Source organism: Oncorhynchus gorbuscha, linkage group LG12 (genome assembly GCF_021184085.1).
Source record: "Oncorhynchus gorbuscha isolate QuinsamMale2020 ecotype Even-year linkage group LG12, OgorEven_v1.0, whole genome shotgun sequence".
Classification (NCBI taxonomy): domain Eukaryota; kingdom Metazoa; phylum Chordata; class Actinopteri; order Salmoniformes; family Salmonidae; genus Oncorhynchus; species Oncorhynchus gorbuscha.
In genome coordinates this window covers 49365555-49384476 of record NC_060184.1, presented here as the reverse complement: position 1 = coordinate 49384476, position 18922 = coordinate 49365555, and the positions used below count along the sequence as shown (strand labels likewise).

General features: G+C 41.3%; 1 protein-coding gene across 4 annotated transcripts in view; it reads right to left on the bottom strand.

Annotated features, from left to right (window-relative positions):
* Window positions 1–10645, bottom strand: part of LOC123991101 (RNA-binding protein 33-like) — a 45474-nt gene extending 34829 nt beyond the window's left edge. For all 4 annotated transcript variants that reach the window (XM_046292305.1, XM_046292307.1, XM_046292308.1 and 1 more), the window contains exons 1-3: window positions 10488–10645; window positions 5320–5398; window positions 1857–1905 (exon numbers count right to left, since the gene is read on the bottom strand). In XM_046292305.1, coding sequence (XP_046148261.1) covers window positions 1857–1905; window positions 5320–5398; window positions 10488–10506 — 147 coding nt within the window. In that variant the 5' untranslated portion in view covers window positions 10507–10645. The remainder of the gene's footprint in view (window positions 1–1856; window positions 1906–5319; window positions 5399–10487) is intronic.
* Between the last annotated feature and the right edge of the window lie 8277 nt (window positions 10646–18922).

Here is an 18922-nt window from a genome sequence, read left to right as displayed (position 1 = left end):
GGAGCAGTGGAAACGCGTTCTCGGAGTATTGAATCACGCTTCACCATCTGGCAGTCTGACGGGTTGGCAGATGCCAGAAGAATGGCACCTGCCCCAATACATAGTGCCAACTGCAAAGTTTGGTGGATGAGGAATAATGGTCTGGGGCTGTTTTTCATGGTTCGGGCTAAGCCCCTTAGTTCCAGTGAAGGGAAATAACGACACAGCATACAATGACATTATTGACGATTCTGTGCTTCCAACTTTGTGGCAGCAGTTTGGGGAAGTGCCTTTCCTGTTTCAGCATGACAATGCCCTCATGCACAAAGCAAGGAGCATTCAGAAATTGTTTGTTGAGATCGGTGAGGAAGAATTTGACTGGCCTGCACAGAGCCCTGACCTCAACCCTAGGGAACACCTTTGGGATTAATTGGAATGCAGACTGCAAGCCAGGCCTAATCACTTCACATCAGTCCCGACCTCACTAATGCTTGTGGCTGATTGGAAGCAAGTCCCCGCAGAAATGTTCCAACATCTAGTGGAAAACCTTCCCAGAAGAGTGGAGGCTGTTATAGCAGCAAAGGGGGTCCAAGCCCATTTTAATGCCAATTATTTTGGAATGACGTTTGGCGAGCAGGTGACCACATACTTTTGTTCATGTAGTGTATTTGGTGAGAATCACAACATAGGGTACAAAATAAATGATAGCTCTTAAAAGAGCAGTTGCCTACACTGGGTGTACAATTTTCAATTACAGCATAATTTAATCTGCAGTTATTCTTCTGCTATTTATTCTGTTACCAATAATATTTCTGTTAATAGTATCTTCTGATTACAATTATTATGTCTCATCTTTTAACAAATGCAATCTATTAGCTTCCAAACATTTAAGTAGCTTTATCTATCTGTCCAATAACACATTCTGATTAAATGGTTTGTCCCAGGGTGCATTGAGTGAATGTTAGGAAAATATATTTGTTTCTTTCTAAACATAGCAATGTTAATGCAAAGAGGACTCGGACCACAAAATGGGTGAAGTAAAATGGCAAAAGAGATTATTTTCTTCTTCAAATTTCACCTTTATTTAACCAGGTAGGCCAGTTGAGAACAAGTTCTCATTAACAACTGCGACCTGACCAAGATAAAGCAAAGCAGTGCGACACAAACAACACAGAGTTACACATGGGATACACAAAACATACAGTCAATAACACAATAGAAAAATCTATATACAGTGTGTGCAAATGTAGTAAGATTAGGGAGGTAAGGCAATAAATAGGCCATAGTGGCGAAATAATTACAACTTAGCATTAACACTGGAGTGATAGATGTGCAGAATATGAATGTGCAAGTAGATACTGGGGTGCAAATGAGCGCAAAAAAATAAAATAAAAAAATATGGGGATGAGGTAGTTGGGTAGGCTATTTACAGTTGGGCTGTGTACAGGTGCAATGATCGGTAAGCTGCTCTAACAGCTGATGCTTAAAGTTAGTGAGGTAGATATAAGAATTGGGTTCCTCATTCAAAGGCAATGTGAATACAAAGAGAACTGAGTTATTTTATGCTTTTTTTCCCACTTTAGAGGACAGCTTTTTTCTTTCCAAAAAGGACTATATGTACAACAACAAAAAACACCCTAAGATCCTTTTTGTTGCCCACTGTACTTCCTCCTGGCTCACGTCAATAAATGCCCTTGTGGTGGAGCCACCTGGCACACGCCTACTGCAAAATGTAACATACCTGTGAGGTCTAACATGGCTAATTCACCTTCCCTACAGCTGGCAGGCTGCATTCTTAAAATGTGTCCTAGCACAGGCACCTATGGATGCTATGAAATTAATCACAAACACAGGAGATGGGGAGTCCTTTGTCTTACCTTTTTGGCTGTCAGCCAATCCTCATCGAGCAAATCACCATCAAATTCACTGTAAGAGAAGAGATAAACAATGACTTAAAGCAAGGCAATGTATCTAATTTTACAATGCTATGTATTGGTCTAGTCTCTATGCAGCTAGTCTAGACATGATTCTTCCTTGGAGCCTAAATTCTCATGAGCAAGGCCAGCTAATAGGCTAAAGTGTGCGCCAATTTGTAAGTCGCTCTGGATAAGAGCGTCTGCTAAATGACTTAAATGTAAATGTAAATAACACAACATCTTTAAGATAAGCAGATGCCAATGTTCCACAATATTTACACTAGACCAGTCTCTGCAAGGCCAGATTCTAGTGACACAAATGTTGTTCTCATAGGCTGCAGTCCCTATATTGTTCCTGGGTCATGTTCAGTTGGCCCCAAACAGGAGCAAGTACTTTAAATGGAAGCTGTACCACCTCAATTTCTCTCCTACCAGGTATGCTCATAAATCTACATCACATTCAGATCATAAACTCATTATGTTGTCATACTGTTGGTCATATTGTTGTTGGGAAAATTGTTTTACAAATTACAATAGTATACTTTTGTATATACAGTATCACCCAGCTCCATTCATGAACACACTTGGTAAACTGGGGAAAATATGTATGTGGTGACATGGTGGCAAAGCCTCTGCAAAAGATAGTCTCTGACTAAAATCTCTTGGCCTATATTTTCTGCATGAGTTATGTGCTTCATAGTTAAGAGTAAGGAACTACTGTACTAATATTAGGCTTGGGCGGTACACTGTATATACCCTATACTGGAGTATTTGGAAATAGCCACAGGATGGTTTTTCAAGAGTCAATACCATTGAAACTATTTATTTGGAGAAACAAAAAATGGTATCAATGTGAATATTTATAACTACTTTTTAAGTAAATACCTGCAGTCAACTTGTGCAATATGTTAGGAGATAAAGATCTCACTCCTCATTTCACCTGTCACATTTTTTATTATGAAACTTACTGGTAGTCCAAAGTCAAGTGATGTTTGTGATGTTTGTTTACAAGCACGGAACGATGAGAGACCAGAAACCAGAGCCTTGTGAGTCACTCACTGTTGTGCAGCCAGGTAATCTAGTTACAGTATGGAATTCACAACTACAGCTGAAGTCAGAAGTTTACAAACACTTTTAGTTTACAATTAAAACTCGTTTTTCAACCACTCCACAAATTTCTTGTTAACAAACTACGGTTTTGGCAAGTTGGTTAGGACATCTACTTTGTGCATGACAAGTCATTTTTCCAACAATTGTTTACAGACAGATTATTTCACTTATAATTCACTGTATCACAATTCCAGTGGGTCAGAAGTTTACATACACTAAGTTGACTGTGCCTTTAAAAAGCTTGGAAAATTACAGAAAAGGATGTCATGGCTTTAGAAGCTTCTATTAGGCTAATTGACATCATTTGAATCAATTAGAGGTGTACCTGTGGATGTATTTCAAGGCCTACCTTCAAACCCAGTGCCTCTTTGCTTGACATCATGGGAAAATCAAAACAAATCAGTCAAGACCTCAGGAAAAAAATGTGTAGACCTCCATGAGTCTGGTTCATCCTTGGGAGCAATTTCCAAATGCCTGAAGGTACCACATGCATCTGCACAAACAATAGTACGCAAGTATAAACAGCATGGGACCACGCAGCCGTCATACCGCTCAGGAAGAAGACGAGGTTCTGTCTCCTAAAGATGAACGTACTTTGGTGTGAAGTGTGCAAATCAATCTTAGAACAACAGCAAAGGACCTCGAAGATGCTGGAGGAAACAGGTACAAGAGTATCTATATCCACAGTAAAAACGAGTCCTATATCAACATAACCTGAAAGGCCGCCCAGCAAGGAAGAAACCACTGCTCCAAAACCGCCATAAAAAGCCAGACTACGGTTTGCAACTGCACATGGGGACAATGATCGTACTTTTTGGCCATAATGACCATTGTTATGTTTGGAGGAAAAAGGGGGAAGAACATCATCCCAACCGTCAAGTACGGGGGTGGCAGCATCATGTTGTGGGGGTGCTTTCCTGAGGGAGGGACTGGTGCACAAAATAGATGGCATCATGAGGTAGGAAAATTATGTGGTTATATTGAAGCAACATCCCAAGACATCAGTCAGGAAGTTAAAGCTTGGTCGCAAATGAGTATTCCAAATAGACAATGACCCCAAGCATCCTCCCAAAGTTGTGGCAAAATGGCTTCAGGACAACAAAGTTGAGGTACTGAAGTGGCCATCACAAAGCCCTGACCTCAATCCTATAGAAAATGTGTGGGCAATAGTGAAAATGCATGTGCAAGCAAGGAGGCCAACAAACCTGACTCAGTTACACCATCTCTGTCAGGAGGAATGGGCCAAAATTCACCAAATTTATTGTGGGAAGCTTGTGGAAGGCTCCCAAAATGTTTGACCCAAGTTAAGCAATTTAAAAGGCAACGCTACAAACACTCAATAAGTTTATGTAAACGTCTGACCCACTGGGAACGTGATGAAAGAAATAAAAGCTTAAATAAATCACTCTTTCTACTATTATTCTGACATTTCACATTCTTAAAAGAAAGTGGTGATCCTAACTGACCTAAGACAGGGAATTTTTACTAGGATTAAATGTCAGGGATTGTGAAAAACTGAGTTTAAATGTATTTGGCTACGGTGTATGTAAACTTACGACTTCAACTGAAAATGTTTGCCAGCTAGATACATTATAACTATTAAGTTAACTGTCTAAAATGTGCTAAATGCTTTGCAGTTGTGCATTTGGTTTGCTGATTTAGTAGCTAGTTAACTAAGTGGTTAATTAAGTCCAGCCCAAATTAAATACATAAATATCTTTCAAAAAATCTTGTTTCGTTTGGATCAATAGTCTTTCTGTCTAAAAAATGTTTTGTGTGTGCAGCAAACTGAGTAGCATTTTTTTGTTACTTGTATAACTTTTAGCTGGGATGTCTGTCATGCAAATACTTTAGGTCAGAGATGCAATGCACTCGTTAGCATTCTCTATGGGATTGCATATGTACTTGTGGTCCTTCTGTAGCTCAGTTGGTAGAGCATGGCGCTTGTAACGCCAGGGTAGTGGGTTCGATCCCCGGGACCACCCATACGTAGAATGTATGCACACATGACTGTAAGTCGCTTTGGATAAAAGCGTCTGCTAAATGGCATATATTATTATTATATTATTATATCATTACTAACCTTCAAATTACAATAGCGCCCCCTTTGTTCAGTGCCGGTATTATCAAATATCCCGGAATGGCATAAAGGTTGGTATTAAAGTATGACAATCTGGATACCGCCCAAGCCAAACTAAAATAGCCTAATGTAAGAGGCCAATCCTAAAACTGCCAGCAGTAAAATGGAAAAGGCTGAACATGGGGGATGCTTGAATCTTTATGACAGTCATGTTACAGCAATCAGCAGATATACCTGTCTAAATCATCATCTTCGCCTCTCCTCCTGCGTGATCTCTCTGCACCTGGTTTATCATAATCTTCAAAGTCATCATCTGAAAACAAAGAAACAGGGTTGTTAAGTCTGTTTGCTGTCAGGGTCTTCAACACCAGTCCTTGAGGGCCACAAAATTAGCACATTGTTGCTTTCTATTTGGCAAATTAAAACATGGGAAACCAGGTGTGAAGACTCTCTGGTCAATCAATAACCGGGCAGGGCACCCGGGTCTTGCACCGGGTGAAAGTTGAATGCTTTTGTTTTAGAAACCGGGCGGAATCCCGGGCCAGGGCCAGGTGCCCCGTTCAAAGCCCATGTCGGCATTTAAAAAGAAAACGTAATTAAGCACATGGAGTAATGAGTAGGATTCTGTGTTCACATGCGAAAGTGATTGTTTTTGATGAAAACGTTTTATCTGCCTTCCCAATGAAAACGAGTATTAAAATGTAAACATATTTTTTATGGAAAAGAGACATGTTTCTGGACGAAGCACCATGCTGCCTTGTTGACAACATGATCGAGCAGTGCAGAATACTGTTCGATTTGAGAAGGGCACTCCTTCCCCATCGCTTTGCCCTTTCACATCACGGGCCATAGACTGTCGCCCTGCGGCTCAGCATAATCTAATCCCCCCATTGATAACCCTAGTTGTTTCATTGGTCAGTGCATTCCCCTGCTCAGAAGTTGCATGCATCATCCCATGGTTGCGTGCCATGTCATTGACTATGAAGTCGGGCACCAGATTGCGATTGGTCCTTTAATGACGTGTTCAAAACAACTGGGATCTCAGAAATCTCAGACATCAGTGCGTTCAAGACAACTGGGAACAAGCTTTGACTGGAACAAAATGTTTTGAAATGTCATTCAATTTGGGAACTTTGACCTCTTTCTAGAGCTTCAACTTTCCGACCAGAAGTTCACTGAAGTCATGATTTGACAATGATCTGACCTTGTATTTTTCTGACTTCCCAATTGTCTGGAACACACCCGAAGACAACTGGGACCCCCCCCCCAAAAAAAAATGTGGTAAAATTGGTGACATCAGTGATCTTCAGGTCAGGAAGTTGGAGATCTAGAAAGATGCCCGAGTTTCCGAGTTGGGTGACCGTTCAAAAGAGTTCCCAGTTGTCTTGAACGCACTGGAGTTAGTCAGAGATGTCTGGATCCCTGTGTTCTTGAACACTGCATACATAGCCTATAACATGTGTTGCAATCTACTGCAAAGATAGCCTGCAGAGTTCTGTCCTACTATCCAGGTCTGTACCCAAACAATTTGAACTTCTACTTTTAAAAATCCACCTCTCTAAAAACAAGTCTCTCACCGTTGCCGCCTGCTATAGACCACCCTCTGCCCCCAGCTGTGCTCTGGACACTATGTGAATTGATTGCCCTTCATCTATCTCCAGAGCTCGTTTAGGCGACCTAAACTGGAACATGCTAACACCCCAGCCATCCTACAATCTAAACTTGATGCCCTCAATCTCAGGCAAATTATCAATGAACCTACCAGGTACCTCCCCAAAGCATTAAACACAGGCACCCTCATAGATATCATCCTAACCAACTTGCCCTCTAAATACACCTCTACTGTCTTCAACCAAGAACTCAGCGATCACTGCCTCATTGCCTGAATCCGTAATGGGTCAGGGGTCAAACGACCTCCACTCATCACTGTCAAACTCTTCCTGAAACACTTCAGCGAGCAGGCCTTTCTAATCGACCTGGCCGCGGTATCCTGGAAGGATATTGATCTCATCCCGTCAGTAGAGGATGCCTGGTTATTTTTTTTAAATGTCATCCTAACCATCTTAAATAAGCATGCCCCATTCAAGAAATTTAGAACCAGGAACAGATATAGCCCTTGGTTCTCCCCAGACCTGACTGCCCTTAACCAACACAAAAACATCCTATGGCGTTCTGCATTAGCATCGAACAGCCCCCGTGATATGCAGCTGTTCAGGTAAGCTAGAAACCATTATACACAGGCAGTTAGAAAAGCCAAGGCTAGCTTTTTGAAGCAGAAATTTGCTTCCTGCGACACTAACTCACGACACTAACTCAAAAAGGTTCTGGGACACTAAAGTCCATGGAGAATAAGAACACCTCCTCCCAGCTGCCCACTGCACTAAAGATAGGAAACACCGTCACCACTGATAAATCCACTATAATTGAGAATTTCAATAAGCATTTTTCTACAGCTGGCCATGCTTTCCACCTGGCTACTCCTACCCCGGTCAGCAGCACTGCACCCCCACACAACAACTCGCCCAAGCCTTCCCCATTTCTCCTTCTCCCAAATCCAGTCAGCTGATGTTCTGAAAGCTGCAAAATCTGGACCCCTACAAATCAGCCGGGCTAGACAATCTGGACCCTTTCTTTCTAAAATTATCTGACAAAATTGTTGCCACCCCTATTACTAGCCTGTTCAACCCATCTTTCATGTTGTCTTAGATTCCCAAAGATTGGAAAGCAGCTGCGGTCATCCTCCTCTTCAAAGGGGGGGGGCACTCTTGACCCAAACTGCTACAGACCTATCTATATCTATCCTACCCTGCCTTTCTAAGGTCTTTGAAAGCCAAGTCAACAAACAGATTACCGACCATTTCGAATCTCACCATACCTTCTCTGCTATGCAATCTGGTTTCAGAGCTGGTCATGGGTGCACCTCAGCCACACTCAAGGTCCTAAACGATATCTTAACCGTCATCGATAAGAAACATTACTGGCCAAGGCTTTCGACTCTGTCAATCACCACATCCTCATCGGCAGACTCGACAGCCTTGGTTTCTCAGATGATTGCCTCGCCTGGTTCACCAACTACTTCTCTGATAGAGTTCAAATCGGAGGGTCTGCTATCCGGACCTCTGGCAGTCTCTATGGGGGTGCCACAGGGTTCAATTCTTGGACCGACTCTTCCTCTCTGTATACATCAATTATGTCACTCTTGCTGCTGGTGAGTCTCTGATCCACCTCTACCCAGACGACACCATTCTGTATACTTCTGGCCCTTCTTTGGACACTGGGTTAACAACTTTTCAGGCAAGCTTCAATGCCATACAACTCTCCTTCCGTGGCCTCCAATTGCTCTTAAATGCAAGTAAAACTAAATGCTTACTCTTCAACCGATCGCTGCCTGCACCTGCCCGCCTGTCCAACATCACTACTCTGGACGGCTCTGACTTAGAATACGTGGACAACTACAAATACCTAGGTGTCTGGTTAGACTGTAAACTCTCCTTCCAGACCGACATCAAACATCTCCAATCCAAAGTTAAATCTAGAATTGTATTCCTATATCGCAACAAAGCATCCTTCACTCATGCTGCCAAACATACCCTTGTAAAACTGACCATCCTAACAATCCTCGACTTCGGCGATGTCATTTACAAAGTAGCCTCCAATACCCTACTCAACAAATTGGATGCAGTCTATCACAGTGCAATCCGTTTTGTCACCAAAGCCCTATATACTACCCACCATTGAGACCTGTACGCTCTCGTTGGCTGGCCCTCGCTTCATACTCGTCGCCAAACCCACTGGCTCCATGTCATCTACAAGTCTCTGCTAGGTAAAGCCCCGCCTTATCTCAGCTCACTGGTCACCATAGCATCACCCACCTGTAGCACGCGCTCCAGCAGGTATATCTCTCTGGTCACCCCCAAAACCAATTCTTTCTTTGGACGCCTCTCCTTACAGTTCTCTGCTGCCAATGACTGGAACGAACTACAAAAATATCTGAAACTGGAAACACTTATCTCCCTCACAAGCTTTAAGCACTAACTGTCAGAGCAGCTCACAGATTACTGCACCTGTACATAGCCCACCTATAATCTAGCCCAAACAACTACCTCTTTCCCTACTGTATTTATTTTATTAATTTTGCTCCTTTGCACCCCATTATTTTTATTTCTACTTTGCACATTCTTCCACTGCAAATGTACCATTCCAGTGTTTTACTTGCTATATTGTATTTACTTTGCCACCATGGCCTTTTTTTTGCCTTTACCTCCCTTATCTCATTGCTCACATCGTATATAGTTTATACTGTAATATTGACTGTATGTTTGTTTTACTCCATGTGTAACTCTGTGTCGTTGTTTGTGTCGAACTGCTTTGCTTTATCTTGGCCAGGTCGCAATTGTAAATGAGAACTTGTTCTCAACTTGCCTACCTGGTTAAATAAAGGTGAAATAATTTAAAAATCATTAAAAAAACATATGGCTCACATCCCCTGCATGCATCAACCAATGGTTGAGTGCCACGTCACACTCACCGACTGACAGATTTCTATAACATATGTGGTTAGCTGATACATATGCCGCGTTCAAAACAACTGGGAGCTCGGAACTCTGAAATCTCTGCCTTCCGTGTATTCAAACCAACTGGAAACAAAACAACAAAAAACTTGCTCCTACTGGGAAAAATCGATTTGAACGGTCATCCAACTCGAGAACTCGTATTTTTCCGAGTTCCCAGTTGTTTGAACGCGGCAGTAAAATACCTATCATGGCGTAAGATCCGGCAGAGGAACGCGCCCAATGAATTAATGACTTTGTGTGGTTAGCAAGCTACAACATTTTACTAACCAACAATGGTTTGTTTTAATAGTTCAAAGTAAGTTACTATAAGACACCATTTTAGCGCGACGCATAGTTACCATGCCCGCTAGCTAACCAGCCAGGCAGCGGAGCCTGCGTCATACAGTTTGCTAGCTACCGTTAGCATTTATTTGAATCAGGAACAGAACATAGCTATTTTTAACTTCCCCAGTTATGCATCTAGTTATCACATGCAGACACAGTAGCAAATTAACTTGCAATTAGGTTATCAAAACAACCACAAAACACATGCATTTCGCTACTCCCATTAAAATGTGACATGGCGCAGCGAACTAGCTTTCTAGCAAATTCGCTATCTAGGCATGTTTTGACGTTCTGGCGAGCTTACTGTGGGCTTTACACTTGGTTATAATGGCTTCAAATATCCACATGCACTTTTGACCAACACACTCACTACACAGCATGAACTTGTATCGTGATATACAGTTACCTATAGATATGTTTCTGTGAATTATTGTGCGTTAGGCCAATGATGCGGCCTTTCTCTTGCAAGCCCAAAGTCTACCGAAATAATGATAGTTAACATACCTCGGGGGCTGGCCGCCATGACGCAATAATGTTCCCCGTGTAAGTGCAATTCTATATAATTGCAGAATACATTGAAATGTTTACACTTTTGTATTTAAATAAAGCTAATGCTACAGCTAACGTTGTTTACCACCATCGGCAGAGAATCAGAACATAAACATGGCGGAGGGAATGAGCGCTGATGCATTCTGGGAAAGCATACATGTTTCCCAAAACCTGATCCGAAGTCAGATTATATTACCTAATATTTGTCAAACCAATGTTGGATATTTGATAATAAACTGATCCTAAATCTGCTCTTTTGGTTAACTTCTCTCTGCAGTTCACGAGACCCAACAACAAGTATGTATGCATGATATCTAATTATATTTTTACATATTGCATGGAACCAGTGGAGTAAAGAAACGGAGTAAAAATAGTTTGGAGTACTCCTTAAGTAATTTTGGGGGGGTATATGTACTTTACTTTACTATTTATATTTTTGACAACTTCTAATTTTACTCCACTTTTACTTCAGTTATCAAGAGAACAACTGGTCATGCATACTGCCTCTGATTTGGTGGACTCACTAAACACATGCTTTGTTTGTAAATTATGTCTGAGTGTTGTAGTGTGCCTATGGCTATCCTTAAATACATAAATAAATTAACATTGTGCTTTCTGGTTTGCTTAATATAAGGATTTAGAAATGATTTATAGCATTTTCTTTTACTTTTGATACTTAAGTATATTTAACCAGATTATAGACTTTTACAAAAGTAGTATTCTACTGGGTGACCTTTACTTGAGTAATTTTCTAGGTATCTTTTCTTTTGCTCAAGTAGTGCGAATTGTGTACTTTTTCCACCACTGCATAAAACTATGAAATTATACATATTTTCTCAATAAGAGTAGGCGATAACATGAAATATACAATACATAGCTATACAATGTCAGTCATTTGTCACACATACTGGGCCAATTTATCCCGTTCTTCATAGAGACCATCCTCTGGGATTTTAACTTGGATAGGAAACGGACGATGCTTATCAGTCTCACTGGCAGCTATAGGAATTAACAGAGGGGAAATGTCACAAAAATAATTTGTGGATAATGGGCGTGTCACAATGATGTCACAGTGGATTGTGAATAAAAAGTGAACTATCCTTAACAAAGGACTCAGTCCCTTGGGAATAATTTGAGGTTATCAATCACTCTCAGATCTATTCTTTAGGCCAGAAACTGACTGGTGTAAACATGACCGATGTAAATCTTTTGTATTCTACTTGATGTTTTAAGATCAACAAATGCATATTTACATTTAGATCTAGTCATTATGCAATTTCAGAACTGGAGTTAATCTTATTAAAGTTATTCAAGTCCCTCCTTTGATTTTTTTGGGGGGGAGGGGGGGGGGGCAAAGCCTTTCCAGTTAACGTAACAAAGGTTTTGGCATAGCATTTTTTTTCTGGTGTCCATTCTAAAGTCTGGAGTCCATTAAGCTCTGAAGTAGGAATCCAAGCAGTTGTCTCTCAGACTCTACAGCCAGACTTTGGAGCTACTGGTAAAGTCTAACCCCCAAATTCTTCTTTGGCTGACAAACGTCAACAAAGACCCCTAGAGACACCAAAGAGAGGTGAGCAGTGAAGTGAAGCCTCATTGTATTGGCTCATTATGGGATCCTGCAGTGAGGAAGAAGCCATTTTGTAGCACCACAAGGTCAATATCTGAAAGCCAGAGCGATGGAGGGGATCAGCCATGAGATTTTTAATTTCAGAAGGTGCAAAGGGACTTTCCTGTGAGGATTGGGAGGATAAGATGTTGAGCTGGTGAATATTTTCCTGGTTTCTTATGGAGTTGTGTATACAAATATACAATATTTTCCCTATTTTTCAATTACTATGTCATTTTCCTTAGCATTGCATGCCATTTATTTTGATGTTTGGAAGGTAGACTTTCCTTCTGACACACATTTTTGGAAACATCTGTAAATAAAGTCTTTATGCATGCAAGTACAAAAGGAAATCCTTAAGCAGTGAACAATTGAACTCTTGATGGTTGTTATCAAGGATAAGGTTGTTATACAGTAAATAAGAAAATAACTTTCAGGGAGTCCAATGAACACAGAACAACATTAGCCATCAGCAGTAACATTGACCAAATATGGTAAAGATCCTGCTGTAAAAACAAGACTTGAAAAGATGGAAGATGAAAGCCCATATTTACACATTTCAGTTAATAATACAATTATTTAACTAATAAGTACTTTCATCATGCTCCAATCATTACATGTTTTACCATGTTTTTCTTATGATGATCAAAATTATTGCTATGCATATTGATATTCATAATTGGGATACCATCTTATGAAATATTAACAACTGAACAGCTGCTTTTAAGATGCTGAGAGGTTGTATATCATTATCTCTCGATCCTGATTCTTTTTTTCCCCAAGAATTTGGGGGTTATTTCCAATAACAAGTTCTGAGGATAGCTGTCACATTCTATTACGGTGCCCTGAATGATTCTGTGCTCTTTTCCCAATCCAGCGGTTTTCCATAACAATACAATTTAAAGGGTGGAAAGCCTGAGGCGACAAGAATTTATCCTCTTCAGTTAATAACGGACAAAAGTTCTTCCCACAACAAACCTGCCCATATGCCTTGTGTAGACCCACTTGACAAAGCCACAGCCTCATCTTCTTTGTTTTTGTATGTAAGCCATTTGTATCTACAAAGAACTAATCATTGTCAAAATAACATAAACCATCCTGAGAAAGCCCAATAGCATTGCAAAGAGACATGGAAATGAAACAATTCATTGTAACAGAACATTTCTCTATTGCGTTGTGTGAGATAACACACACACATAAACACAAAAGCATACAGTAGGACATATCTATACCATAGACATTTAATCTCATTATAGCTCTGTGTTCTACACACCGTCTACTCTGATTCCTTGAAAAATACAATCAAAGGTCCTTAATTTTGGTCCTTGTTTCCCAGGGGACCCCAAGTTGTGATGAATATGTAAAAGTGTATAAAACCACCCCTTAGACTTGTGGAAGGTGAGATCTTTTGTCCCTCAAGGGGGCCGGGGGGCTGTTCTGAAAAGACACCATGTTTATTTATTTGTATCAGTGCTTGTTTGTTTAAAGTATTCAAGTGATTGTGTGAAGTTATGGCACTGCAATAATGTATTTAGTTTTCAGTTGGTTTCATGAATTTCGAGTGTCAGATGGGGGTCCAAGCACAGTGAATCTGACATTCCTTATGTGCATTTATGGTAAATCGTGATCTTTGGTCAGCAACTACTGAGGCCTGAAAGCACTGCAGCCTAGTACTGTAGGAAGTGAGAGACTTCCAGTGAACGTAACAGATCCAAGCAAATTTTGATGTATACATTTAGTGTACAAAACATTAGGAACACCTTCTTAATATTGAGTTGCACCCCCTTTTGCCCTCAAAAACTGCTTCAATTCGTCGAGGCATGGACTCTACCAGTTGTAAAAATCTTTCCACACGGATGCTGGCCCATGTTTACTCCAATGCTTCCCACAATTGTGTCAAGCTGGCTGTATGTCCATTGGGTGGTGGAACATTCTTGACACACAGGAAACTGTTGAGTGTGAAAAACCCAGCAGCATTGCAGTTCTTGACACACTGAATCCAGTGTGCCTTGCACCTACTACCATACTCAGTTCAAAGGCACTTCAAAATGTTGTCCCCAGTTGCTTCAAGATGTCCACCATTGTTCCTGTAACCAAGAAAGCAAAGGACTATTGCCCCGTAGCACTCACTAATGAAGTGCTTTGAGAGGCTAGTTAAGGATCACCTCCACCTTACCTGGCACCCTAGACCCACTTCAATTTACATACCGCCCCAATCGATCCACAGACGATGCAATCGCCGTTGCACTGCACACAGCCCTATCCCATCTGGACAAGAGGAATACCTATGTAAGAATGCTGTTCATTGACTACAGCTCAGCATTCAACACCATAGTACCATCCAAGCTCATAATTAAGCTCGGGGCCCTGGGTCTGAACCCCGCCCTTTCAAACTGGGTTCTGGACTTCCTGACGAGCCGCCCCCAAGTGGTGAAGGAAGGAAACAACACCTCCACAACGCCGATTCTCAACACAGCGGCCCCACGAGGGTGCGTGCTCAGCCCCTTCCTGTAATCCCTGTTCACCCATGACTGTGTGGATATGCACTCCTCCAACTCAATCATCAAGTTGGCAGACGACACAACGTTAGTAGGCCTGATTACCAACAATGACGAGACAGCCTACAGGGAGGAGGTGAGTGCTCTGGCGGAATGGTGCCAGGAATTAACCTCTCCCTCAATGTCAACAAAACGAAGTAGCAGATCGTGGACTTCAGGTGTCAGCAGAGGGAGCACGCCCCCATCCACATTGACAGGACCGCAGTGGAGAAGGTGAAAAGATTCAAGTTCCTCTGTGTACACATCACTGACACTCTGAAATGGTCCACCCACACAGGCAGTGTGGTGAAGAAGAGGCAACAGTGCCTCTTCAACTTCAGGAGGCTGAAGAAATTCAGCTTGGCACCTAACACCCTCACAAACGTTTACAGATGCACTATTGAGAGCATCCTGTCTGGCTGTATAACCGTCTGGTATGGCAACTGCACCGCCCGCAACCGCAGGGCTCTCCAGAGGATGGTGTGTTCTGCCCAACGCATCACCACAGGCATACAGCCTGGCCTCCAGGACACCTACAGCACCCCATGGACATCAACCACCTGAGCCACAGTCTGTTCATCCCGCTATCATCCAGAAGACGATGTCAGTACAGGTGTATCAAAGCTGGGACCGAGAGACTGAAAAACAGCTTTTATCTCAAGGCCATCAGACTGTTAAATAGCCATTACTAGCCAGCCTCCACCTAGTACCTCACCCTGAACTTAGTCACGGTCACTAGCCGGCTATCACCCGGTTACTCAACTCTCCACCTTAGAGGCTGCTTCCCTATATGCATAGACATGGAATCACTGGTCACTCTAATAATGTTTACATACTGTTTTACTCATTTCATATGTACAGTGCCCTGCAAAAGTACTCATCCCCCTTGGTGTTTTTCCTATTTTGTTGCATTACAACCTGTCATTTGAATTGATTTTTATTTGGATTTAATGTAATGGACATACACAAAATAGTCCAAATTGGTGAAGTGAAAAAAAAAACTTGTTTCAAAAAATTCTAAAACATAAAAAAACGGAAAAGTGATGTGTGCATATGTATTCACCCACTTTGCTATGAAGCCCGTATATAAGATCTGGTGCAACCAATTACCTTCAGAAGTGACATAATTAGTTAAATAAAGTCCATCTGTGTGCAATCTATGTGTCTGATGATCTGTCACATGATCTCAGTATAACCTGTTCTGAAAGGCCCCAGAGTCTGCAACACTACTAAGCAAGGGGCACCACCAAGAAAGTGGCACCATGAAGACCAAGGAGCTCTCCAAACAGGTCAGGGACAAAGCTGTGGAGAAGTACAGATCAGGGTTGGGTTATAAAAAAATATCAGAAACTTTGAACATCCCACAGAGCACCAATTAAATCCATGATTAAAAAAGGGAAAGAATATGGGACCACGACAAACCTGCCAAGAGAGGGTCGCCCACCAAAACTCACGGACCAGGCAAGGGGCATTAATCAGAGAGGCAACAAAGAGACCAAAGATAACCCTGAAGGAGCTGCAAAGCTCCACAGCGGAGATATGAGTATCTGTCCATAGGACCACTTTAAACCGTATACTCCACAGAGCTGGACTTTATGGAAGAGTGGCCAGAAAAAGCTATTGCTTAAAGAAAAAAATAAGCAAACACGTTTGGTATTCACCAAAAGTCATGTGGGAGATTCCCCAAACATATGGAAGAAGGTACTCTGATCAGATGATGCTGAAATTGAGCTTTTTGGCCATCAAGGAAAACATTATGTCTGGCGCAAACCCAACACCTTTCATCACCCCCTGAGAACATCTTCCCCACAGTGAAGCATGGTGGTGGCAACATCATGCTGTGGTTATGTTTTTCATCGGCAGGGACGGGTTAACTGGTCAGAATTAAAGGAATGATGGACTCTAAATACAGGAAAAGTCTTGAGGGAAACCTGTTTCAGTCTTTCAGAGATTTGAGACTGGGAAGAGATTCACTTTCCAGCAGGACAATGACCCTAAGCATACTCCTAAAGAAACACTTGAGTGGTTTAAGGGGAAACTTTTAAATGTCTTGGAGTGGCCTAGTCAAAGCCCAGACCTCAATCAAATTGAGAATCTGTGGTATGCCTTAAAGATTGCGGTACAGTACCCATCCAACTTGAAGGAGCTGGTGCAGTATTGCCTTGAAGAATGGGCAACATTCCCACTGGCTAGATTTGCCAAGCTCATACATACATGCCCCAAGAGACTTGCAGCTGTAATTGCTGCAAAGGGTGGGTGGGGGGGGTGAATAGTTATGCACGCTCAAGTTTTCTGGGTTTTTTTGGTCATATTTCTTGTTTGTTTCACAATAAAAATATGTTGTATGTAGTGGTAGGCATGTTGTGTAAATCCAATGATACAAACACCCCCCAAAATATATTTTAATTCCAGGTTGTAAGGCAACAAAATAGGAAAAAGGGGGTGAATATTTTTGCAAGCCACTGTATATACTGTATTCTAGTCAATGCCACCCCGACATTGCTCATCTTAAATATCCTTCTTTAACTGGTCTCCTTCCCCTTCATCTTCAATGATTGAAGTGGATTTAACAAGTGACATAAATAAGGGATCATAGCTTTCACCTGGATTCACTTAGTCAGTCTATGTAATGGAAAGTGCAGGTGTTCCTAATATTTTGTGCACTCATTGTATAAACCCTGATTTGCTGATGCTATTTTTTTTAACCTTTATTTTACTAGGCAAGTCAGTTAAGAACAAATTCTTATTTTCAATGACAGCCTTGGAACAGTGGGTTAACTGCCTGTTCAGGGGCAGAACGACTGATTTATACCTTGTCAGCTCAGGGATTTGAACTTTTCAGGGATTTGCAATTTTTCAGTTACTAGTCCAACACTCTAACCACTAGGCTACCCTGCCAACGAGGGGTCTTGAAGACACAAGTCAGCCATATTGGTAATCTTCAGAAGGAGCAGTCCTCCATAGGAATTAATGTAATTCTACAGTTTTTAAATTAAAACCAAGGACAAAATTACATGTATTTAAGTATTTTTGTTGTTTTAGTGGGGACAGTAAGATTAGTACTATATAAAAATATCCACTTAAAGGGAAAAAAATATATATTCATTTTTATTTTGTGTGTTTAGCTCACATACAATTTAAATGTATTCATTAAGGTGTCTGTAATAAAATATACCTGGCAAAAATGAATGTAGACATTAAAGCTGGGATATGCGAAATGTGAAACAGCACCAATGGTCGATCCAGGCGCATTTGTTACAGTTTTTGTTTTGTTTTTGAAAAGGATGAGCTGATTATCCAGCAAGGTAATAAAACAAAGTCGTAGTATATACTCTGCTGTTCTATCGTGCGTGCAATGATGTCAGAGGGAATAAAACAGTGTTCGTTGTTTCAAGTAATGGCTTTATTGTTGTAATATTGCAAACGGACTTGGCAGTTTCAACGCAACAGATTCCAACTTTAATAAATGCATTTCTATAGCTTCCAAACTTTTTTAAACAATGGTGGGAGAGTACCAAAATGAAGGTGCTGTCCCTTCAAAACAGCGCCCCCCCATGCCGCCAGTCATCTAGTGTATGTATAATCACTGGATATTAGTCATTTCTGTCAATGTGTTTTTGTATGTCTACATTTGACTGTTTCCCTATAAATGGGCCTAGAACCTGTGACTTTGAATAGATATATTACTTACACATTGGGCCACACATATCACAAAACCATCACAGCATCAGGCAACTGTTAGTAGCCAAACAGCTTCTACAAACACAAAAACAAATCAATATGTCAGGGTCAGGATGTTCCACGACACACTCTATTGGGTTTGTCAATATATGATAAGCTGTGTGTGAAAGTATGTTACAGAATTCACAAGTGTTTTGAGAGAAATTGATCTGTGCTGGCTGAATTATTGCATATAACATTTGCATTACGCCTACATAAACCTAACAGTTGTGGATTCATTCTGTATAGGTGCACTACATTGACAAATCTACCAGACACTTTATTTAACAAAAGATGGGCTAAGTGCTTTGGCAGTTTTCACATTCATGCTATTTTCAAATTCCCAGACTATTGATTAATTTTCACCCCCAACACGCGGGTACCAGGATTTTCACTATGGCCTTTTGTCATTGGATGCCAGGTTCAGATTCACAATCCCATTGGCTCTCTGGCTGTCATTCTGAAATGTTGCTGATTTTTGCGCGGGTCGTGAACGCGCAACACAGACTGGAACGTAAACTGCTCTG